This window comes from Callorhinus ursinus, unplaced genomic scaffold (assembly GCF_003265705.2).
Source record: "Callorhinus ursinus isolate GAN/ISIS: 27379988/994484 unplaced genomic scaffold, GSC_fseal_2.0 scaffold69, whole genome shotgun sequence".
Classification (NCBI taxonomy): Eukaryota; Metazoa; Chordata; class Mammalia; order Carnivora; family Otariidae; genus Callorhinus; species Callorhinus ursinus.
The window spans coordinates 1442071-1467603 of NW_027397131.1; the positions used below are offsets into that span (position 1 = coordinate 1442071).

The window sequence follows — 25533 nt, forward strand, 5'->3', positions numbered from 1 at the left end:
TAGCCTCTAATACACTTTTGACAAATGTTGAAAACTCTTAGTTCTTAAATGATTTAGAATTTCAAAACAAATATTTTTTCAAATTAAAGCCCTGACAGATTTGAAAGTGTACCTACAATGTGTTATACCCTGGAATCCTATATAAATAAATACCCGTTGCATAAATGCTTTCTTTCTGAGATATTACTGCATTATAAAGTAGCTCATTCCATTACTGGACAGCTAAAATTGTTACAAAGCTTTTCCTAACATTGGACCAAAATATGGTTCTATGTAACTTCCATTAGTGGACCTAGTTTATTTTTTAGGCACCAGTTCTTAGATCCGTTGGATCAGGGACTCCTTTGAAAATCTAAAAGAAACTATCAATAACCCTTTTTCCAGGGGGGAAAAAATGCTTATATTCACAAATTTTTATAAATAATTTCAAGGACTTTCTGGACTCCATGAAGGCTTTCGCTTTTCTTTCTTGCTTGCTTTTCTTTTCTTTTCTTTTTTTTTAACCCAGGTTACGATCCTCTGCTCTAGAACACAGTATGTTAATTTTTTCCTATATATTAAAGTATAGTAAAGACCCTAGGCTAAACATTTCCAATTCCTTTAACCAGTATTAATATGACTTGATTATAGACAGAACTTCCACTATCCAGATCACCTGTTTTTGTTTATATTCTATTTTTTTTAAAGATTTTATTTATTTATTTGAGAGAGAGAATGAGAGACAGAGAGCACGAGAGGGAAGAGGGTCAGAGGGAGAAGCAGACTCCCCGCTGAGCGGGGAGCCCGATATGGGACTCGATCCCGGGACTCCAGGATCATGACCTGAGCCGAAGGCAGTTGCTTAACCAACTGAGCCACGCAGGCGCCCCTGTTTTTGTTTATATTCTAATGTGAATGTCTTTCTGAATGGGATGCCTTTAATTTTCATGTGAAGTGATCTCAATATATTGAGACTGTTACTTAACATATTTGGAACACTCTATAATAGCATTTTTAGCATTCACACCGCAGTACATTCTTGCCTCATAATGAATTTCTGTTTAGCCTCATCTTTACATCATCCAAAATCTCTGGGACAATGCTTAACACTTTGTAGATGTTCCAGTGAATATTTGTAGACTGAATAAAACTTCCTAATCCTTTTTTGCATCCAAAGCTGCCGAGCAAGTTTTACCACATATTATACTAATGTGTGCTTGTGAGGGATGGGGTGGGAGTGTGTGTTGCACCATACTTAAGTAGTAGCTTTTTGGAAGCTAAAACTAGAGATTTAACATTTACTCTTGTTAAATTTCATTGTGTAAGAGCAGTTCCTTTGTTATCTAGATAAGTACCAGGGAAAATAAAATATTGGTAATTCTTACTTTCCTATATATAATACCATGCAGAGTGAGTAGGTAGCACCTTATAGGTGCTTCACAAATGTTCGTTAAGTAATGAATAAAAAATGTCCATGAACTTGTAGTTATCAAAGCGGGTACTTGGAGAGTTTGATTCACAAGCAGTAAATGTTTTATGCTTTATATATCAAAATGAGTAACATTTTGAAGGTATTTTTTGAAAGATGAGCACCTTAATTATAATGTCATGTGTACTTTCTAATTCTAGATGTCAGGATAGGACACTTAACCTTAGTCTCCACCCCTACCCCACACCCCAAAATAGCTACAATTGATATATGTGATAGAAATGTTCATGGTGTAATTTTGGGCCTTCAGCTCCTTGGGCCACAGTCTTGAGCCAAGTCATTCTGAATTAATAGTTCATGTGACCTGGGAAATTTTTTTTTGCTTCACAGGCAATTTTAATCAGCTTTGAAATCTTTTGTTGAATGATTAACTGTACTTCTGGCTCTTCATATCTTCTCTTGAGGCACTTCCTCTTTGTTCCTCCTACTATGAGTAGAAAGTTAGGGAACAGCAATGATTGGAAACCTCATCTTTTTTAAGCATCAAGAGGAAACTACCTTTGTGGTTATTTGTTTACTGTTTGGGCTGTGTTTTCTCTTTCTGTGTAATCTAGGGAAGCAGCATTGCCACTTTCTAAGCCTGCTGCTTTAACTGCTTGATATTTTTAGGAAGGGAAGGCTTCTTTAAATAGTTATCTCTCTGCATAATTTGAAAGAGTTTAGCCTCTGCTAGCCTTAGGTTACTTGAATCTGAAAACCTGATGAGTGAAATTGATCTCTGCATGGCTCAAATATCCCCACATTGAGAAGGAACAGCTTTCCAATGTAAGCTATTTAAAGATCCTGTGCTTCCTGAGAAAGTAGGAGGTTAAGTTAGCAAACTGACAAGGAGACTGATCTGATCTATCAAGAGAATGTCTGAGACCTGGCCTGGGGCATTCTATCCTGAGATATAGTCACTGTTGGCCAGGTGTTCTCAACCACGATTCGTGGTTCCCAAAGCTGACAGAACCTCAGATTTAACTCAGCATTTTAGAACTAAGGATTCCTGGGCTTGTCCTGTGTTCTCTTATGTGATGTTCAGTCAGGTGCAGGCATAAGAGGAAACCATAGGAGAGGCACAGGAAAACAAAGTTTATTATACTCATAGGTGCTAGAGAGATAAAGTCACTTTCTGCCAGAAGGGAGTAGGTTCAACCAAGTAGGTGTGTAGCCAAGGGGAGAATACAAGGACCTGTGGGTTAGTGCCTTTGTTGGTGTGTCAGGTTGGAGTACACAAGAAAAGGAGCCAAGGGGATTTCATTGGTGTGTTTGAATGTTGTTACTAGGTCACAGTCAGGGGAGGGCAGGAAGGAGAACTTGTGGGCCAGGGGCCAACCTTATCATCCTGGTGCACCTGGTCACCTGGGTAGGATAATTAGAGCTTGTTTGTGGGGATGTTGAGGCAGCAGGGGAAAGATTTAAAAAATGAAGTTTTAAAAATATTTACAAGTACAGTACCCCATCTTCAGAGTTTCTGTTTCAGTAGCTCATTAGTGTTAAAGCTTAGAAATGTATATTCTAAGATTCTCTGGATGATCTTGGAAACCCCTGAAATTGTGATGCAAAATTATGTTTTTCATGTTTCTGAGGGAGCTGTAGCTTTCATCAGACTCTGAGAGTTCCTTGACTCCAAAAAGGTTAAGAACACTTGCTTTGGGGCACTTGGGTGGCTCAGTCGGTTAAGTGTCCGACTCTTGATTTCAGCTCAGGTCATGATCCTCAGGGTGGTGAGATTGAGCCTCGCCTCCATGCTGAGCTTGGATCCTGCTTAAGATTCTCTCTCCTTTTCCCTCTGCCTTTCTCTCTCTGTCTCTCTCATTTAAAAAACAAAAAGCAATTGCGTTAAATCACTGGGTCTCAAATTTTACAGTGCTTCAGAATTACTCAAAAACTTGTTACAACACAGATTGCTGGACCCCACCCCTGGAATTTCTAATTCGGGTAGTGTAGGGTGGAGCCTGATAATGTGTGTTTTTAACTAGTTGCTTGTTACTGCTGATGCTGTTGGACAAGGGGCTACCCATTGAGAACCACTATTCTAGGACTTTGCTAACACCACTCTGTGCCTTCAACATCAAGCTCTGGAAGCAAAGGGAACCTTTCAGAATTTCTAACCAATTAATACAGTAATAAACAATGTGCCATAACAAAGCTCCATCTAGTGTACCACTGTAAGAGAATGGTAAAGAAAACTCCTTTCTGGCAAAGGAAGTGGCAATGGAAAGTATACAGGCATTTTTAGTTGACCCACTCATTGATGAACCGGTTTCATAAACAATTGCTTTTCTATGTAGCATTTTTTCCTATGAGAGTAGAAAACTTCATAGTTCCATGACCACTTAAGCTGTTTTTTTCTTTAAATAATGTAACTTTTGGGGCACCTGGGTGGCTCAGTCGTTAAACATCTGCCTTTGGCTCAGGTCATGATCCCAGAGTCCTTGGATTAAGCCCCGCATCGGGCTCCCTGCTCGGCGGGTAGCCTGCTTCTCCCTCTCCCACTCCCCCCTGTTTGTGTTCCCTCTCTTGCTGTGTCCCTCTGTCAAATAAATAAAAATCTTTAAAAAAAAATAAATAAATCATGTAACTTTTAAAGTATGCTCAAGGTGCCGGGTGGCTCCTTGGGTTAAGCATCTGACTTTGGCCCAGGTCTTGATTTCACAGTCTTGGGATCAAGCCCTGAGTTGGGCTTCCCACTCAGTAGGGAGTTTGCTTGTCCCCCTTCCCCTCTCCCCCACTCATGTGCAGGCACATGTTCTCTCTCTCAAATAAATAAATAAAATCTTTCAAAAAAGTAAAAATAAAGTGTGCTCCTGTTCTCCATGGCCAAGTAGAATATAGTTCAAAGTTAAAACTTTGAAATATAAATTGACCTAAATGTGACAGGAAGCCAGGAAGTATAATCCTAAGGAATCCTGAAATTAGGATAACTTGTTGTACTTTAAGAATCTCCTGTAGCAGGTGGTTAGGTTATCAGTACAGTGAAGCTTTCAAATCCCCAAGGAAAAAGCAACTGTTTGAAAAGCTATAAAGCACTACTAAATCCACAGGAGTTCCAAAGTTTATTTGAGCAGACTGCTTCCAGGCTGTCTGAAACCTTGAAGGAAACTAAGATCCTGGAAGGAATCTTGATTATCCATGAAGAGTCTAATTTTGAAACTTTCTTCTCTCTACAGACATAAACTTACACAAGGCTTCTGGGCATCATTAGGTGGCCTCAACATTTTCTTCCCAGTTAGTCTTGGGATTTTTTGTAGCCTCATCCTTTAGAGGGAGAGTCCTCAGTGAAACAGGAACTGACCTGAAATAAGAAGACTTAGAGCTTTAGAGGGGAGGGACTTTGTTTAAAGGAAGTATATCAAAATCATATTAGTGGTTATTGACATGAAATTACATCTTCTCTGTACTCATTTGCAATATAACTTTTGTTGCAATTTTAGAATATGTGCTACCAAAGTGAGCACATAATAATAACTTTCAATTATACTACAACATGTCATAAAAGAAGAAAAGTTCTTTTTAAATGAATCATTAATTTGTTGATAATTGAAAGAAAACACTTCAGTATGAAAGTCTTTATATAAAGTTTTCTCTTTCATTTTAGTTTTTTTAATTTGCATCACAGTATTTTGATATATCATGACTGTCAAAATGGTGGCATAAATTAACAATAATTAAAGAAATATGGTTGAAACTTGGGTAATTTTGGGGCACCCGGGTGGCTCAGTCGGTTAAGTGGCTGCCTTCTGCTCCGGTCATGATCCCAGGGAGTTGGCATCAAGCCCTGCATCAGGCTCTCTGCTTAGTGGGGAGTCTGCTTGTCCCTCTCCCTCGCCCCTTACCCCCAGCTTGTGCTCTCGCTTGCGTTCTCTCTCTCTCAAATAAATAAATAAAATCTTTAAAAAAATAAAAGACACTTGGATAATTTTGATATTAACCATATTTTAAATCTAAGTGGTACTTAGCATACATGATCATCACCACCTAAAAAGCAATAATTTTTTAAATAAGTAAAATAATTACCGTATCATACTTAATGGAAATTGTGAATCCCCCTATTAGTTGAAAAATTCAGCTTCCAGATTGTTGCTGACATCATCAGAGTTTTTGACAAACAAGGAGGTAATGGGGAAATAATTGTAGAGCCTTGTTAACTTGTGCTGCATAAGAAACAGATGTTTGCCAGACGGAAATGAACAAAACCAGTAAAGAAATAGATATTCTCTTCAGGTTTCCAAAAGTACAAACAGTGAAAATGATTAAGAAAAATTGGAAAATACACATTCTTAAATTAGTTTTAGAACAAAAAGTCCAGGAAATCAGTTATTTGCAAACATATTAGTATATATACCTTACTTTCTGAGGATGGTATACTTGTCAGGATTCAAGACTGTAAGACATATTTTCTTTTAGCTTAACTTTGAATTTCTTCTGTGATTTTTGATTCTTGTAACACATGTTTTGCATTTATGGTTGGGTTGATTTAATTCTGTAATATTTCTAATTCCCACAAAACTACATTTGCTTTTTTATCCTAAGAGATAAAGGATCTGTGGATGACAGAAATACCATACGACAGAAGTCTCCTATGTAGTTTTATTTCTGCCCAATGGTACAAACCTTGGTTAATTTATTCTGATATGGGAGAAGTTACTTTTTACTTTTAATTCTGCCACCTTATCTGAATAATACATGAACATTCAGCAGGATTCCTTTTATGCTTTCGTAAATGCAAAGGTAGAAGCAGTGTTTATGAAAAGTTTGATTTAATCTTCCTTAACTTTGTTTATAAACATGAAGCAAATGGCTTGAAGAAGACAGTATTAGAATCTTAGAATTTGAAAGAATCTCTAATATTTTAAAAATCACTCCTTGCCAAAGCCAGAAAGGGGATCCTTCAATGACAGACTTGTCAGATGTTCATCCAGATTTTTAATTGCTTCTAGTTATTGGACGCTCAGTACTTCATGAGTAAATCGGATTTGATATGGTAATGTTTAATTATGAGAAGTTTTTTAATTCTTTGTGCTGAGCTAGAATTGGCCTTTGAAATTTTACTTATAAGGTCCTTTCCAAATTATCTAACACTTTAAATAATTGTAAATAATTATTTGTCCTTCTCTTCTCCAGGCCGTTCTCCATTCCTTTAAATGCTCCTAATAATCCATGATTTTTAAATGTCTTTGACACATCTCAGTTTGTAATTGTTTCTCATATTATGATTCTCCAAATTGAACAAGATATTTAGAGTTAGTATGACCAATGCAAGATCTCAAGGGACTATTGCCTCTCATTTTGAATCGTTCATTTATTAATTCGCAAATAAAGATGGCCTTCATGTGATAGTGTATAAGACAAAAGATGAAACTTAGAAGCAGTACAGGTACAGGTTAAATGTATAGGTTAAAAACAGTACTGTTATTTAGCATTTCTTTAACTAGCTTCAGATGCATCAAAAACTGTCATCCAGCGCATATTTCATTGACTTTCCTATTGCAGGTTGTCTTGATGAAAGTAACCTTTGTGTTTATTAAAATAAAATTATTTTAATTAAAATTACTCTCAGTGAGGATATTTGGCTCTTAGTAATCACTGTGTATTATTTTTTTTCATGATTCTAATTATCCATCTTGGAGTTTTGCTGGAGTTCAAGTTTACTAGCATGCAGTTTTTTTCTGAATTGCCCCTTTCCTCCTTTATAAATATCAATAAATGCCTGTCTGTAATATCTTGATAATGCCTTGATTTGTTTTTTCAAAGACTATCAGTAATGGCTCTGAATTTATATCTATCAAGTTAATATGCTAACATGTAATTTATTTGAACCCATCTAAACTTGGGTTTTTAGTTAATAAAAGCAGACGATGTTCCTGTTTTTTGTAATAAGAAAAGTGAAAAAAGGTCAATATATCCAGCACTAAGAAAATGCATAATAAAATTCAGTGCTTATTTACTTGGTTTTTATTAGGTAGCTGTTTAAAATAATGGCAATGTAATAAAATGAGTTTTAAGATACAATTTATAATCTGCTCATTTTAAATTTTTTCTTGAAATTTGGTAACAAATATACTTGTGGAAAAAAAGGGGCTGAAAGTCAAATTACTTTTTTTTTTTTTAAGATTTTATTTATTTATTTGAGACAGAGAGCACAGGCAAGGGGGTGAGGAGGGTGGAGAGAGAGGGAGAAGCAGATTCCCTGTCAAGCAGGAAACCTGATGGGAGGCTGGATCCCAGGACCTTGAGTTCATGACCTGAGCCAAAGGGAGAAGGCAGACACTTAAACTGACTGAGCCAGTTACTTCTCAACTGGCTGAGTAAATTGTTAAAACTAGGGGATCCTTTTTACCCATTTCTTTTGTTTTCCAAATTATCTCTAGTTATGTTATTTATAAGGAAAACTAATTTGGCTTTTTTTTTTTTTTTAAGATTTATCTATTTATTTATTTATTTGACAGAGAGACACAGTAAGAGACGGAACACAAGCAGGGGGTGTGGGAGAGGGAGAAGCAGACTCCCCACTGAGCAGGGAGCCCTATGCAGGGCTCGATCCCAGGACCCTGGGATCATGACCTGAGCAGAAGGCAGACGCTTAAGGACTGACTGAGCCACCCCAGTGTCCCTAATTTGGTTTCTTAAAAAAGATCCTCTACTATCCTTTACCGTTTAGTTTATTTTTAATCTCTAGTTTACACTTGCCATATTAAAAGTAATTTCCTTGACAGAAATAGCAATAACAAAATAGTTGACTTTCCTTTTCTTTTTAACCATTAATGGTTTGTCATCTTCCCAAGTGTTCTTTTTAATGAACACAGCCTAAAAAACCCTTTCATGTTGAGTTGCTTTTTTTCCTAATCCTGCTTCTTTCTTCTTTCTGAAAGGTGACATAAGTGTTATTAAAGCATATTAAAAATGTATAAATTATTATATTTTACCTTTTTTTCCTCAGGTATATGATTTTGTAGTTTGTTCTAGACTGGTTTCATTTTCCTCCATTTTATGTTCAAAGTTTAAAGTTTTATTCAGCAGATGGCAAAACACTTTGCTCTTTGCCACCTCATGCCAGCAAGCATGAAAACAATACAGTTCTTTCACGCCATCCTAAAATGTAAAAATCATTCAGCTATGAGTTAGGAAATCCAGGTTCTAGTCCCAGGGCTTCTATAAACAAGGTTTTGGACAAGAAAATTCAGTCACTTATTCTCTTTGAGTGTCAGTTTCTTCATCTGTAAAAATTAAATTATTACTCTCTAAAGTTCCATTTCCCTTTTTAAAAGAATTATTCAGTTTTTTCTCATTCTCTTTTTTTTCCCCCTATGATATGAAGATCCACCTTTATTTTACACTGAATGCTCATACTTATCTGATGTTATTGAGGGACTTTCTAAACTATCCATTGATGACTGTTGATTCATGCTCCAGTTTCACACTGTTGTATTATTTGGATCATTGAAATGTAATGTAGTATCTGTTAGGCTAGTTCCCTATTATTGATTTTTTTTTCTCTTTTTCTTTCTTTTTAGAACTTTCCTTATTATATTTGCTTTTCCATAAAATTGATTTTTCTTTTTTTTAAAATTTATTTATTTGAGAGAGCACATAGAGGGAGAGAGAAAGGGAGAGGGAGAAGGAGGCTCCTGCTGAGCAAGGAGCCTGATGTGGGGCTTGATCCCAGGACCCTGGGAACAAGACCTGAGCCGAAGGCAGACACTTAACTGACGAGCCACCCAAGCGCCCCCCAAAAATTGATTTTTCTAGTTCCAAAATCTTATTGGTACTTTTATTGAGGTCAGATTAAAGTTATGGAATAATTTATTAAAAAATTACATTTTCATTATTGACAGAGTTTTAAAGGAAAATATCAGGTATTCAGAAATATGAGCAAGGGAAACAAAGTAAATTATCAAATATGATCAATTTATTAATGAATTTTGAGGTATTTATATATAAAGTAAGTAGTGATAGTACTTATAGTGGTTTTGGAAAGATGTGTCAATAACTTAGGAAAGGTTAAGCATTTAATTCTCTAGTCCTGTTTGGCTTTATGTGGTAGCAGGATATAAGAATGATAATGTCCTAATAATGATATAAAATACAGGTTTAAATATACAGTTTGGAGTTATTTATTTATAGAAAAAATTGGTGGGCGCCTGGGTGGCTCAGTTGGTTGAGCGACTGCCTTCGGCTCGGGTCAGGATCCTGGAGTCCCGGGATCGAGTACCACATCGGGCTCCCTGCTCGGCGGGGAGTCTGCTTCTCCCTCTGACCCTCCCCCCTCTTATGCTCACTCTCTCTCTCTCTCTCTCTCTCTCTAATAAATAAATCTTAAAACAAAAAAAAGAAAAATTGGTTATCTTAATGGCACGCACCTGCAAACTTTTAGTGACAGAAGAGTAAATGGAACCTCATAATACTGGGAGGAAAGAAGTCTGTCTAATCGGGAGATTCTGAAAGAGAAGACATAGAGCTGAGAAACTGAGAACTACTCTAGAGTAGAGTATATGTCTTATTAGTATTAAGAAAGCCTAGAAGGAAAAAATAAAACAAAGGAAACTGAATTCAGCCATATGCTTATTGAAAAATAGAGTCTATTTGCATAAAGTGTTTTTATGTTGTTTTAGTATCCTCAGTAGTGATTTTTTCTTAGCTCAACTATATATCATTAAAATCTGCAAGGTTTAAAGAATGGACACATTCTGTTGCATTCCCCTCCTCTGATGACTGAGTGTGATATCAAAGATATAGTGAAGAAAGGAGGGAAAGGAACACTAATTCTCCAATTATTAATTGAGTTCTTAAGGTGTAATTTTTTATTTCTATGATAATTGGAGTATCTGTTTCCTACTAAAAGTGTAGAATGTATGCTAGGGTAGGAATTTGGTTGTTTTTCCTCACCATTGTATCCCCAGGCCAAGCATAGCGCCTGGTACATAAAAGACATCTCATACCTGTTGGTTGAATGAATGTGCTGCAAACTTGAAGGAGGTAAGAAAGTTTTAAAGATTCCTGTCATCTGGAAATCCTTGTAGAACTCATAGTGTATTCAAAGTAGGAAACAGTGCTACACAATGTTTGCAGTCCCTGGAGGTTCTGCACAGATTCATTTTTGTGAAGAAGTTAATCCTTTGGACATTACCACAATACAGTAGTTAATATGTTTGATTGTGTATTTTCATAGATTACAAGAGCATATTGAAAAAATATTTTCCTGAATCTAGTTAGCCTTCACATAGGGCCATATCACGTTGAAATCCTCTGAACTACTATTGTTCATCCTCTTTTCTTAACTTTATGTCTACAAAAATATTTACAGTCCTAGGCCATTGAACTTAGAGGTTTTTGGGTTTTTTTGTAAAATCTATATACTTGGAGAAATCACTTGTTTCTTTAGGTTTCTATATCTTTAAAGATGAATTTCTTTCTTTTATGGCCCAAGATAAATGGAACCAAAATGCTCATTTATTTTAACTCTTAATTGCACATGTAAGGTTCTTATATTATTGGAAGAAACAGATTTTCTTTAGCTAGCCATACCGTGTTGCTTTCCTTTTAGCCTCTGTTTACTTTCTCACCTCTGTTGATTTATTCAGCTTGTAACCTAGAAACCAGCTAAAAAGGAAGGAAGTCAGAGATGTGTATTTCTGGGCAGTAACTGGAGTAGTTTCCTCTTCCTCTAGCCTGGTTTAGCTGCCAGAAAAGACTTTTTACCCCCTACCCTCACCCAACCCAACCCCCCCCCGCCAATAAAAAGAAAGAGAAAGGGAAAGAAAAGAAAAATTAACAGTAACTATTCAACTTGCTTCCTTAATCCATTAAATTATAAGCCATAAAAACAACCAATCTAAAGGACTAAAATTCTGCTCTCAAAATGGTGCTTTTTGCTGTCTGAAAGGTGGTATCTACCATCCCTAAGGAGTTGTAAGAACAAGAGAGAACAAGCTTGATGTAAAAGCTGAGCAACTTATTATGCTTACTACCAAGTGGGTTCTCTATATTGTTATTTCACTGTTTTTATTTGTATTAGGAATTTACCAGAGTACCAGACCAGACTCACATTCATATATTTTTAAAATTTTTTAGAAATATTTTAAAAGTATTTGTGAAGCTCAATTTATGAAATAAATATTAAAAAGGTATTTATGGCTTTCAACTAGTTCCATCTTTGTGCTCTCCTCATTTTCATTAAGAATTGACCATATAAGTATTTCTTTTTTATTTTAATAATTTAATTTAATTTAATTGAGAGAGAGAGAGAACACAAGGGAGTAGCAGAGGGAGAAGGAGAATCAGGCTCCCCCCTTGTGCTGGGAGCCAGCCATGGGGCTTGATCCCAGGAGCCTGGGATCATGACCTGACCTGAAAGCAGACACTTAACCTACTGAGCCACCCAGGTGCCCCTATATAGTATTTCTTTATAATAATGGAGAAGAATTTTAATTCAACCATGATATAGTATGAAATAAAAATGAGTGTTTTTTCTTTATTGATATTACTTATTTTGATTTTTAAAAAATTACTGCATTCTGTGTCACTAGGAATACATAAATATTGTGGCATTTGGATTGTTAGCTAAGTGTAGTTCTATTTGCTGTTTGATTCTGTAGGGGACTGATAGTACTTAGGAACAAAGACAGCTGTTTTTAAGTGTATATCATAGTCATACTTGAATTTATGTGAGCTTGTAAGATGAATCTGGTGAAATATTAAACTCATTCTCTAATGTACAATAAATTATAGAAATGTAGTGTGGAATGTACTGAAAATGTGCTGTTTCCTAATATAATAGCCTGCATCAAGCATTTGATGTTTCTTTGTTTTCTTTGTTGTTTGGGGGTTAAAATAAAGCTGCCATATTGATCCAGTTGTTTTTTCTTTTGTATATTATATGACATTGTGAATACTTTTGTTTCCTTATATGTTTTACATTCATGTCGGAAGTGATTATGAATGAATTACTGAAATGTGTATGATGTAATATTCACTTGAGTTACTATTTTTAAAAATATTTGTTCTAAAGTTACATTTTAGTACCATCAGTGTTCTAAAGCTATATCTTACTAACATTCTTAGAATAATCATTATCCATCTCTTTCATCCTTAAAACAAACAAAAAGATTGAGATTTTTGTAGATACAGTCCATCATACACTAAAGTTGAAAATATCTTTTCAGTGGTTACCCTGATGTTTCTGTGAAATGAAACTGATACATCTGGAATAGGTACAGAGAGACAGGGCATTGGCTGGTGGCTAGAAGTTTTTCTCTGAAATGATTTGATGAATTGGTTGTGTATGTGATATTAAACAAATTTTTAGGTTTATTAAAATTGAGATTCTGCATTCAGTCATATTTGTAAAAGACCACATCATTTAAAAATAGGTAAATGTTTTCTTACACTTACAGATATCTAGCATTGTTTTTTCATATTCAGTGCATATATTATACATACAACACACATTTAAATCTAGACTAATCTCATTTCAGGTGCTCAGTACCCATGTGTAGCTAGTGGCCACCATATTAGACAGCACAGCTCTTGAGATTAGAAAGAAGTTACAAGCCTATGTTAGGTAACACATCCCAGAAAAATACATTTTATGCTCTCAAATTATGATTTTTTTATAACTGAATTGTGTAGATTAAATTTTTTTAAAGAATAAAATTGTTTCAGGAGTATTTTTTTAAATCTGCCAAAATAAATATCACCAGTTTTTCTTTTGAGTAAAGTGTTGTGGTTATGTCATTTCATTTCATTTGGACTGTTACTCCAAAAATGCTTTTAAGTGTTTTTTTCTGAGTTTTTTTTAATGTCAGTATATTTTTAAGGACAAATGATTAAACTAAAATAAGGACTTTAAAGCACACAAAGTATTTTCAATAGTTGGAAGTTATGCTTCATTTTTGCCAACTTGAGAGATATTTACGTAATATTTTTTTTCTGCACTTTCTCACCTTGGTAAATCTGGAAAGCAAAAACTTTGTATTTGCATTTGCTTTATTGAAAGAGACAGTAAACTTGAGGTCTCAGTCTCACCACTAGTCTGTCTTTGTCTGTTGTTAAAATTATGAGCCAGTCTCTATGGCCGCAGCCAAATGAGTAATCACCAGTAATGTGACTCGTGCTGGAAGTGACTCCATCAGCACCTGTGACGGGGGATTAGTTACAGTTTACAGAGCACCGCCTCTTCCCTTCTCTCAGTGTGCCCTAAGCCAAGTAGTCTTTCTCATTTGGGTGTCTGCTCTGTTGGAAGCTACTGCAGTGTGTTTCCACGCAGACAGAGTACAGTGGGGAAGGCTTTCTCTAGCTGATGGATGGCTGTTCTCTCTATTTGGAGTATCTCACTGGTTATGTAAGCGACCTCGGGAGAAATTATCCTGACCCAGATCGGAGGATGCAGTAGTGCTTCAGCTGCAGGATTTCTTAGTCGTTAACACCACAGTGCTGATGACAAAGAGCGAGTTGTAATCCTCATCACTGCCAGGCTGAGCCAGAGCAGACAGAAAATCGTCATTTGCTCGTCGGAGACTTGTTAGGTTACAGCTCTGCTTCGTTTTGTGGTCTTGGCTTTTCTTCCTATACAATGACGACGCTGCAAGTGAGCTCAGAAATGCTTGGTTTGAGAGCCATTTGCCTGTGATTTTTGAAGACTAAAGAAGTATTTAGGCTAGATAAAAAATACTGCTCAAGAGTGAAATGGAAATGTCAGCTACTTCTTGACCTTTAAAGCTGTGTCGTGGATTTCTGAGATTTTAAGATACTTTAAAATTCTAAAGAACAAAGTACGGTTTGTATTTTTCTGCTTCCTTTTTCTTTTGTCTTAATTTACATTTGGTTTTACTTCTCAGCCTTAGGAATTAAGGTCACTGCCTTTTATTGATCTAGCCTTAGTGTTCTTAGTTTTAAGAAATTTTAACTCTTTTCATTTGTTCAGAAAGGATTGTGTGTGTAGTAATTTCCTAACACTGTAAAAAGATTAAAAACTAGAGTTTAATTGTTTAAAGTATTACAGCAGAAATGTTTCAGATTAGGGTTTTTAGAATATAGTGTTTTAAGGGAAGTGGGGGTATTTGTTTTGTGAGGGTTTTTTTGTGTGGTGTATTCCAGTCCCCACCCCCAACTTGTTTTCTAACAGTATCGTGTTTTTCAATAGACCTGCTTGGGTGGGAATTTGGACTTTGTTCTTTCAAGTCACTCCAGTCTTTTTTTTTTTTTTTCCCCGTAGACTAAACCTTGACTTCTAAAATGTTGCTTAGTTTTCTGCTTCAGTATTTTCCTTTAGTGAATTTTATATCAGATTTTTGTAGTTAATGAGCATGATTTTTTTTTTTTAAGTTGGAAAAGGAATTGTTAAATGTTAACTGGAGATTGTTAGAAACTCAGACTGCAGACATAAACTCCATGAATTCTCAGTTAAATGTTAAATGTGAGCTTTAACATGGTTTGTTTGAGCAGCTGAGTTATGTTTGAGAGCTGTAGCTGATTTATTTTAAAAAATGTTTTTTTGTGGAGGGCTCATCTGTTCTCCTCTTCCTCATGTGAATGGAATGTGGTGCAGCATGGAGCCCCAAACAGGATACAGTTGTTCTAAGCATTCTTCCTATAGCGTGGTGTAGGCCCTACTAGAAATTCAGGCTCTCAACTATTTATTTTGGCTTTAGACTATTTTTAAAGTACGGTCAGACAAAGGACCTTGAAGGAACTCTTAATCCATTAATAAAATTGAAAAAGTTTTTTTTCAATTATGAATATCAATTTTAAATTAGTAATTTTTATTTGAATTTTCACAAAGGCTATTTTCAGCATTGGAATAATAGTCTTTTTGTGACTGGGGCCATATTCTGTGACTTTCATCAGATGGTAGCTCATTGCTTCCCCTTAGGCTGTGGAAGTTCCTCATAGAATGATGTATCTTTAGTGTCTTGAATTACTTAGTTATGCATGAGTTCTACTTTCTTTACATTCCAGTACACCTAGACCCATGAAATATTTACTACAGATTCATCATAAAAGCTGTAGGATCTGTTCACTCTTATTTAAATATTTATGTTTTTATTTTTAAGTTAATAATAGCTCTTTGAAATGTGTTCAACTTGGATACAAATATGAATAATGGTTATATCGTTGATTTGCCACTTTAGAAAATCAATATGTGTTTTAAGTACTTAGTTTCATATGTTCTTTGTCTTTAATTTTCCATAAAGTAGTAATAATCACACATTTTCAGGGTTGTTTATTTAATACATATTGAAACATTTCTTTAACAAGTACTGTAGAAGTATTTATAAGCTCTTGCTGGGAACATATTTGTAGCTTAAATATAATTGCACATTAAAATTTGCACATTGGGCCCTATTTGCTATTTTAAGAAGCATGATATACTCTTGACCTCCATTTGTACATGGTTATAAGTATTATTCTATCAGAAATAGCCTTTTATAAACTAACCTTTAACATTTCTGATAGCTAAATTCTCCTGGTGGCTTTCAATGAGTTATCTTAAAATGAGAAATTCTTATTTTAGCCTAGAAACTAAACTAACTCAGTAATTTAAATTATGATTAGTTCGCTTGTTAAAATTTACCCTTAGAACTCTGATCTACCTTAAAAAGCAGAGTTCTGAGAGGATTTCTTCACAAGAACGTTTTTCATATTATAAAATGACTAGGTCTCATAGGAAATGCAAACCACCTGTATTATTTGCGTAAGAAAGAGGCACTCAGACAGGAGTTTACTTCTTTTTCAAATCCTACTTAATTGAATTGTACCTTTAGCCACTTAGATAATAGCTTTTGTGGACCTTTTTGTTAACCTTCACGAGTTGACCTGACATGGTACTATTTGAAAAGAAATAGATCATTTGAATAAAGTTCAAGGATTAAATCAAATCTTGAAAAGGTGCCAGTGTTTTCTAGTTTACTAAAAACTAAACAAATATATAATATGAAGAATATTACATATATCATGTCAATCACATACTGGTAGACATTTTAAAGTCTAAATTAGATAAATGATCTTGAAAACTTGAGTCACTTGTTAGGTAAAATAATAATATTTTATGAAATAATTTTAGGAATTTAGTCTTGGCAAAGTGGAAAATTCTAGTTTGCAGTAATTGCAAGAGATAGCTAAGTAATGGGGGAATGTCTGTTTTGAAAATGTAATTTCTCACCCAAATAAGAGTACTCCTGATACATATGTAGTACTTAAAAGGTTAGCCTTAGGACTAGGGAGGGAGGAACTTCCTGTGGTTAGATTTTTCTAATCATAAATATTGAAAATAAGTGGGGATGTAAGAGAATTTTTTCATGTTATATTTAGGAAAGAAGATACTATTTTTAAGTTCATGGTAGAGTATAGAAATAAGGCATGTTTAAAATGCTTCTCTATTCTCATGTGTTTAGCTTTTTTAAAAACAGTTACAGATTCCTCAATAAATCGAAAGCTTTAAAAGGAATTTCTTAAATACAGAAATTAACTCCTTAAGAGCCACTCTGCACTAAAGAGCTTGAAAAGTTTTTACCCAGAGTACATTATTAGTTGTGATTAGCAAGATGTTAGATTTCTTTAAGACATAGTAAATGAAGGGGGAAACACAATGGCTTTGAATCTCCTGGGGATTTGTACTGTCCCTGCCAAAACAAAAGCTTTGGTTTGTATCCAAATGGTCACACAAGTTGGCTTGTAGCAAGAAAGATTTCTCCGTGTTATATAGGTAATTTATAAAATAAGTTGGTTTTTAATTCCATTTTCCAAACTTTGATTCTTAAGTTCTTAGAAAAATACCAGGGACGTGACACTTGCTTTTTATTCAAGCTGCTTCTGCTTCGAAAGTGTGACAGTAATTAAAAACTGCATACATTGTACCTTTGTTTCCTTCCTTCCTCTTCCTCTTCTGCCTCTCTCACTCCCACCCCACCCCAAGATATGGGTATATACTCCTTTATGTAAAAGATGAGGGAGTCTTCTTTAAAATAATCAAATGGCCATGGATCCCCACCTCCCAGCGCCCATTTTTGGTTTGTCTCTTCATTTGATTTTTAAAGTAGCAGAGATCTGTACTGAGAGGTGGGTTTTGTGTAATACTTCATACCTCCCTCTTTTCCTGTTCCCTTCCCCCATGCTGTTCTTACTGAAGCAGCTGGATTTTTATTTGTGCTTGGGGCAGGGACGGGGGTGGGTAGTGCACGGGGTGGAGTTAAAAGACCAGATGCATCCTGATCATTTAAAATCCTTGATGTGAATGAGCTAGCAAAAAAGTAGTTCTGTGAACTATATCTGATCTGTTTTTATAAAGATTAATACTTAATAATTTTTTAAAAAAGAGTTGGGGTAAATATGCTCCCCTACCCAGTTGACTTTTTCAGAAGCAATTTCTTTTATTATCTTAGAAATTTTTATACACATGTATATTTGATTCTCTTTTTTAAAATAAACAACTTATAGATCTACTTCATTCCTTTTTAAAATAAAATATTTTATTGTATGGATAAAAGCATTTAGATTATAATATGAAAATATTAATTGGTACTCCAAAATCGCTATGATAATGACATTTATACATTGTATTCAAATAATACCTTTCGTATTTGAGTATAAAACCCGGAAAATAACCATTATGAATTTTTTTTTTCTCTTACCAGACTTTCAAACCCCTGGTTGAAAAAAGCATACCCAGTTCAATCACTGCGGTAGAATTCCTTGTAGATAAACAACTGGATTTTTTAACTGAAGATAGTGCCTTTCAGCCCTACCAGGTAAGAAATTTTAGGTTGCTTTTAAGTTAGCTAATCTTTAAACTTCAGTGACATTCAGATATTCTTTTAAATATTCAGTTCAAGCTAACATCTAGGTGTTCAAGGAACCCAGTGCATTCAATAGTTTTTGATTATAGGATAAATGGTTAATTTATCCAATCAACAGATTTATGTACTGAGAACTTTCTATGAACTAGGCAGCATTTTGTACTGGGAATACACAAGTGAGCAAAATTAAGTAACTGCCATTATAAATACTGTTCATCATTAGGAAATAACTGGTTAGATATTAGTATAAATTACCTTTGTCTCCAGCTCTAAAGGTTAAGAATTGGGTCATTTAATGTAATTAAATGAGATTAGTGTTTACTGTATGCATACAATAATAGTATTTCATTTTTCTTTTTAAGTGGGAAGTTTCTTTTAGATTGTCGTTAATTGTTCATTTTCTAAATTTTAGTTCCCAGATGCAGTTTAAGTACAAATACATTTAATTGGAAAAATATTTTCTAGTAGGCTTTTAGATTTAAATCCTGTGAAGAAACTCATCAAAAATAGTAAGCTAAATGAATTTTTAAATTTCTAGTGAAGTTCTATCGGTTAATTTTTTAAGGTAGAAGTAAAAATGCACAGAAGTTTGTTTTCTTTGTATATTTGGATTTCAGATTGAGTTAAATGTCATACATTTTTTACCTGTGTTTAAAATAATATGGTAATTGCATTGAAAGAAAGAATGAGTGAAATAGTTTGACTTTAATGGAGCTGAAAGTCAGTACTCCAATTTAATTTCAGAATAGTTACTGTTTTCCGAAAATAAAATATAGAGGCATCGTTTCCATGGAAAGAACAAGAGCTTGAGTTAATGAGCAATGATTTGTTGTGTGTGGACTTATAATACTTAGGGAATTAGAGCAGTTATGTGCCTCTTCTGCTAGATCTACCAAAATGATATGATAGTTCTCTGAGTTAAATGTTATTTTGAAGTCTACATAGATGTGCTTTTGTCCTTTCACATTATTTTTCTTATTTCATTAAATGGCCTAGTTTTTGTACTGTTAGCTTTTGTTCTTTCTTTACAGTATTTATAGCTAAAAATTCATAGCAAGTCCCAGTTTAATATTGAAGGTGTTAGAGCTTTTCCCTGGGGTTTTATTTTGTTTTGTTTTTAATTGTGAATGCCATTTAGCTTACTATAGGCCTTATTATAATTTGTTTCATTTCTAACAGTGTTTTAGTGGGAATTAGACTGGGTGAGTCTAGGTAAAATCAAAGGAACCTTCCAACCCTTAATGTTTTAATTTTGTGGTTGCTGATTAGCAGCACTCTGGAAGTTTCAGCTTGGATTTGATTTAGAGAAGTGAAATCATTATGTAGAAATTACTTTTTAAAAATAAACTCTTTTGCCAGGTGGCCTAAAACTTCACAACATGTTTATTAAAATTATAATGATTGAAAGAATGTGCTAACATTTTACTGGGTGTTTTGTTTTGTTTTACATTTTAAGCTTTTAGATTCTGATAGTTTTGTCATTTTATTTAAAAAATAAAGGCACAAGAGCTAAAGTCTTATTTGATTTTTAAATTGTATGATTGTCTTTGTTAGTAAGCCATTTGTATTGCTCAGTTAGTAAAGGCAGGTTGATGTCTGGCCTGAAAACTATTCTATCTTCTAAAGGTGAAGTGATTGTCTTGACATTTTAACCATTTGTCTTTCACAAATGTGAGCTCTCAATTCTAGAAAATCAGAAGGAATTACACTAACAGCACTTGATTTAGGGAGCCAGCATACCTTAATTTTAGAATTTCTTAGGAGTTTCAAAAGTAATTAGATGGTTTGCAACAGAGCTTTTTAATATGTATTTTAATATATTTAGTTTCATATTAAGTTAGAAAAATATAAGGATATTTTCTCTAGTATGTAAATGATAGACACCTATTGTAACATTTTGAATGAAAATGTACTCCAGAGACCTAAGATGCCTCAGTCTAGTTTTTCAAATTTATTTATTTAAATGAGTTTATGAAATACAGCTACATTCTTGATAAAGGAAACAATTTTAGAGTTCATGTAATTAGAGTGGCTTTATCCCAGAATGCTTTTCTGTAACCACTTGTCCAAACAGTACATTAAATTCCTTGGCATCTTAAACATGGCAGCTGTTACTGGCATAGATTTTGTAAATAGTGTCTTGACATATCTCAACTTTAGGGTAACCCTATGTAAGTCAAAGGGAGTTCAGGGAAAATTGAACACATTTTTTAAATGCTCTCCCTGTTTTTTCTCACTTCTTTAAATTTCATGAGGCAATTTCTTCTGAATCTAGATGTTAATTATCCTTTGTAGACTTCTTAAGTGTGATGGGGGAAAGCAGCTTTCTTCTTTAGAAATGGCCTTTGTGTATAGAGTGATGGGTACACATAACTTTTGTTTTAAAAATTCAGACAAATGCTTTACTATGAATCTAAGAAAATGTTTTTCTAGTGGGAATTCCCACCTACCATCTTTCTCCTTGGTTCTCAGCAGTTCTGTAGTAGTACACTCCCTTTAATTTCCTTAATAAAGTTGTACAGCCCTATTTTTTAATATATCCAAATAGTATATTGTTAAGGTAATGGTTAGGAAACCATTGACTCAGGAATTAATACAGATCATTTCACTTTTAGGTCACTGCTTTGAATCCTACACTTAACCTCTGATTTCAATGCATTGAATAACAAATGCCATGTATTAAACTTGATCTGATCACTTTTTTAGGTGGCATGTAGTTGGGAAATTGGGGTGCGATCATCATTGTTACAGTTTTCAGTATTTTGGAAGGAAAGTTGAATGAGGAGAAAAGCCAAACCAACATTTTATAGATAAAATAATCAATGTATATTAATTAGGTCACTGAAGCCGCTTGGTTATTGTTAATTCTGTTTTTTCCTTCCTTATGCACACAAATGAGTTTCTGCTTCCTCCTTTTAGATTTCCTGATCATGCCTGGCTGTAGTTAACTTTCTTTGAAGTAGAGGGGGAAGGGAAAAGAGAGGAAGTAGGTGGGAACTTTGCAGATTCTACTGTGTCTTTCAACTGACTGGGAAGAAAGAGGGAAAATAAAACAACAAATTATTGATTCTGAAAGATGGCTTTTATAGTTTGCAGTTTTCCTAATTACTATGATTTTTGTGGTATTGTTTCTTTTCTTTGGAGCACGATTGCAGAAATTTTTTAAAAAACTTTTCATTAAAACTTGAAGTTTTGATCAAGTTAATACAAAAAACAGTTTGGTAATGAAATATGAACATTGAACTTTTAGCATGATTTTGAAATCATCTTGTTCTGAATTTTGGCTTCTGGCCATGCACACACCTGCAGTTTTCAGGTTGGTTGCTTCATAGAGGATATAGAAGAGATTATTATTTCTTACCTGAAAATTGTACATGACTCATATCAACAAATCTGGGTTGGTCTGGCTTGTTAGTCCAGTATTTTCTAGGGATCACAATTCTCTTTGTTTTTAAATGTAGTAGAGGGATAATACAAAGGGCACTAGTTTAAAAAACCATTAGAGACTTGAAGCAGAATGTGCTTGTTCAAACTTATGCCTTATGTTTATCTTACTGTATATTAAAATTCATTGTAGTATTGAGATATGTTCCCTGCTATAAGGTAGAATCATCCTAGACCTGAAGGAATCATCCTTTTTAAAGTTTTGGGTCATAATAAAGTGATACAAGTTTAGAGATAAGACCATTAATTCTACAGTTTGTACCATCATAGAATATAGACATTGAACTGCTTTACTAAATATTAGATATAGTACTCCTGTGCTGTGAATTGCTGGTTGAAGGAAAAGGGAACAGGTGGAACAAACCTGATTATTTTCTTAGTACCTGGACTAAAAATTGCTTAAAGACTTGAACAGAGAAGAGTCCTAAAACATTTAGTGAATGAGGGCTCCTGAGTGGCTCAGTCCTTAAGCGTCTGCCTTTGGCTCGGGTCATGATCCCAGGGTCCTGGGATTGAGCCCCACATCGGGCTCCCTGCTCCACGGGAAGCCTGCTTCTCCCTCTCCCCCTGCTTGTTTTCCCTCTCACATGCTGTCTCTGTCAAATAAATAAATAAAATCTTCAAAAAAAAATATTTAGTGAATGAATGTGTCTGGGCTTAATCAGATCTGTGTATCTCATTTCTGTATTCCTCTGTGAGAAAGTTGTTTTCCCTGTTTCAGTCCATTTTGACCCATAAGTTTCACATCATCGATGATACAAATTTATTGGCTATGGTTTCAGAATATCCGTAAGGTAGTTGTTGCCCAACACATCTGGTGTACTAAAAATAACTCTAATGAATGCCTAGGATAAATTACCAGTAGTTTGGGAGTGAGTGTAGCAGAGACCTGTATTTTTTCCTTCTAAATTTTTGTTATTGTCCTGTGGACTTTGGAATTGCTTCACAACCAGGATGAGATAATGCAGTGTGAAGTGAAATTTAGTCCACAATCATCCAAGGTGAACAATTAACTACTGGTTTGGTTGTTACTAGCCAGATGTTATATTTTGTTGAATTAAATATTTGACATAAATGAGCCTCTGACAAAAGTTTAAAAATCTTGTTGGTAGTCATTCATTTTCTGAGCAAATTTGTTCCCCTGGGTATTATGGTGGCACCACTAATAGTTTACAGAAGGAAGTAAACAGAACTTCATGTTAGTTAGTATTGCTTTGATGGGTAGAGAAAAAACTTATTTTTTAAACTTTTCTTTATTTTCACTTGACTTTGGTGTAGATCTATCATTTTAAGACTAATATTCCTGTAGAAGAAATGGGATTTTGACTTGGTACAGGATTTATTAGTATAGTTATGTAAATGTTTCCCTGAATTCCTCTCAGATTTGTTCTCTTCCTGGTATCAAATTACTATTTCCCATTAATTTAATTAACCCAAAGAAAAAAAAATAAATTGACTTCCAGATATTGCTCAACAAACTGTTGTTGTTTTAAAGAAATAAATTAGATTTTTAAAAAATGATAACTTTATATAAAGAGATATGTTTTGGGGCGCCTGGGTGGCTTAGTCATTGAGCGTCTGCCTTCAGCTCAGGTCATGATCCCAGGGTCCTGGGATTGAGCCCCGCATTGGGCTCCTTGCTCAGCGGGAAGCCTGCTTCTCCCTCTCCCACTCCCCCTGCTTGTGTTCCTCTCTCGCTGTGTCTCTCTCTGTCAAATAAATAAAATCTTTGGGCGCCTGGGTGGCTCAGTTGGTTAAGCAACTGCCTTCGGCTTAGGTCATGATCCTGGAGTCCCAGGTTCGAGTCCCACATTGGGCTCCCTGCTCAGCAGGGAGTCAGCTTCTCCCTCTGACCCTCCTCCCTCTCATGCTCTCTGTCTCTCATTCTCTCTCTTGCAAATAAAAAAAAAATCTTAAAATAATAAATAAAATCTTTAAAAAGAGATATTTTATAGGAATTTATAGGAAACCCTAGAAGCATGCCTTTTAGGATATGAGAGTGGAACACACCTATACCCCCAACCCCCAAGAATGAGAGCTTTTGCAGTGTGGTTGAGACAGGGAGGAACGGGCCCAGAGCAGAAAAAGAGGCTAGAGCTCTTAGTTTGTGTTCCACTAATTGTTGACTCACTTGATTCTTCCCCAGAAGGGAGTCTTTAAATGGAAATTTTATGCTTAGACTCTACTTCCCTTTGACTTATGCTTAAAATTTTTTAATATCTGACCTTGGAAACATCCCAACTGACTTCATTCATTTAACGTTATTTAAATTCTGTGGTTTCCCTATGCACAGCATCCGGCTAGGTGCTTATTGGTTTAAAAAATTAATATACTAAGTCATAGTACTTTTTTCCCAAGGACTTTATAATTCAGAACAAGAACTTATATTTAAAAATAGACTTGATTTAAGGAACCAAAAATACATAGTAAAGACTAAGAATACAAAGAAAGGAGAAATCAGTAGAGATTGAAATGTTTAAAGTCTCATGAAGGAGGTAGAACTTGAATGGGATTCAATTAAATGGAGATGAAAGTGAAAGAGTAATGTGGGACATTTGGCAGGAGGGTCAGCATGATCACTCAGGAACAGAGGTATATTAAGAAATAGTAGAATAATGTAATGTATGGTGATTAACATAACATTAAAAAAGAAAGAAAGAAATAGTAGAATATCAGCTAGAGAAGAGAGTTCAACTTTGAATAGTAGACTCCATACTACATAAATAAGTATTATGGGGTCAGATAAAAGAGGAAAAGGATTGCTAAATACAGTTATTAAGTGAATTTTTTATCTTGTAGGCCAAATGAATCATTGGAAGATTTGAAGCAAGAAAATAACAAAATTTCTACATAACAGTGGCATCTGATTATTATAATACATGAGAAGCAGCTAATTGATTGGGTCTTCATTCACTAGAGTCTTTTCTTCTAAGAGAGAATCAGTATAGCATAATGGTTAAAAATATGAGTTTTGAAGTCAATTCATGCAGACATGGTTTCAAATCCATGCTATTTGCTAGCTATGTGACATTGGGAAAGTCTCAAGCATTCTAAATAAATAGTTTCCTCATGTGTAAGATAAAGCTGTTGTCTACCTCAGAGTTAGGAAGATTAAATGAAATGCTGTATTGAAGAGTTATTAACTACATGCACAGCTCAGTAGAAGATACCTATTTAGACAGGTTCTGAATTTCTCTTTTTGTAAATGGTATCTTAAACCTTTTTGGTGGATATTTGAAACTCCTTTCTCTTCCTATCATACATACATAACCGTTGGATATTTGTCTTCCACCATCTGCACTTCTTACTTTTAACAATCTGTCTTATTTGTTGTCTCTGGAACTCTTGCCATTTCTTTCTACAGCTGATTCTGGATAATTTTTTGCTGTCTATACAAGCCATGGTCAACGCTCCCTCCTCCCCCACTGAGCCCTTCAGGGAAGTTTATTTAGATAAGATTCAATTGGTGACTTCTTAAATTATTATTTTAAGAAAATGGTTTTGGAAAAGATGCAGAACCCTTTTGTGTGATACTACCCTTCAGAAGATTCTCTTACTTTTTTTCCACAGGGAAAGTCAAAGGTTCCATTTGCTGCTGATAGTTATTTTTATCTTAAAAAGCATAGTGTTATTCAGCAAGTTACAGAATTGCTTTTCTTTATTTGGCTCTGGTGAGAGGCCATGTAGGTATAGTACTATGTTTTGGAAGTCCTGTAAGCATGGAATAAGAGTTGGACTATATGACCTTTGAACTTGCTTCTCAACACTAATAATTCTGTGAACTTGCTCATGGTGGAAAAACAACCATTTCTGACCAATATTAACCTAACAAGTTAATCCCTG

General features: G+C 34.7%; 1 protein-coding gene across 6 annotated transcripts in view; it reads left to right on the forward strand.

Moving 5' to 3' along the window:
• The window catches only part of JMJD1C (jumonji domain containing 1C), a 270901-nt gene that overhangs the window by 163993 nt on the left and 81375 nt on the right, over positions 1 to 25533 (forward strand). For 4 of the 6 annotated variants that reach the window (XM_073886201.1, XM_073886202.1, XM_073886203.1 and 1 more), the window contains one exon: positions 18085 to 18198. In XM_073886201.1, the coding sequence (XP_073742302.1) occupies positions 18085 to 18198 (114 nt within the window). Of the gene's footprint in view, positions 1 to 13648; positions 14224 to 18084; positions 18199 to 25533 lie in introns of those variants that run through there. The other 2 variants (XM_025850164.2, XM_073886205.1) reach the window with 1 other exon arrangement.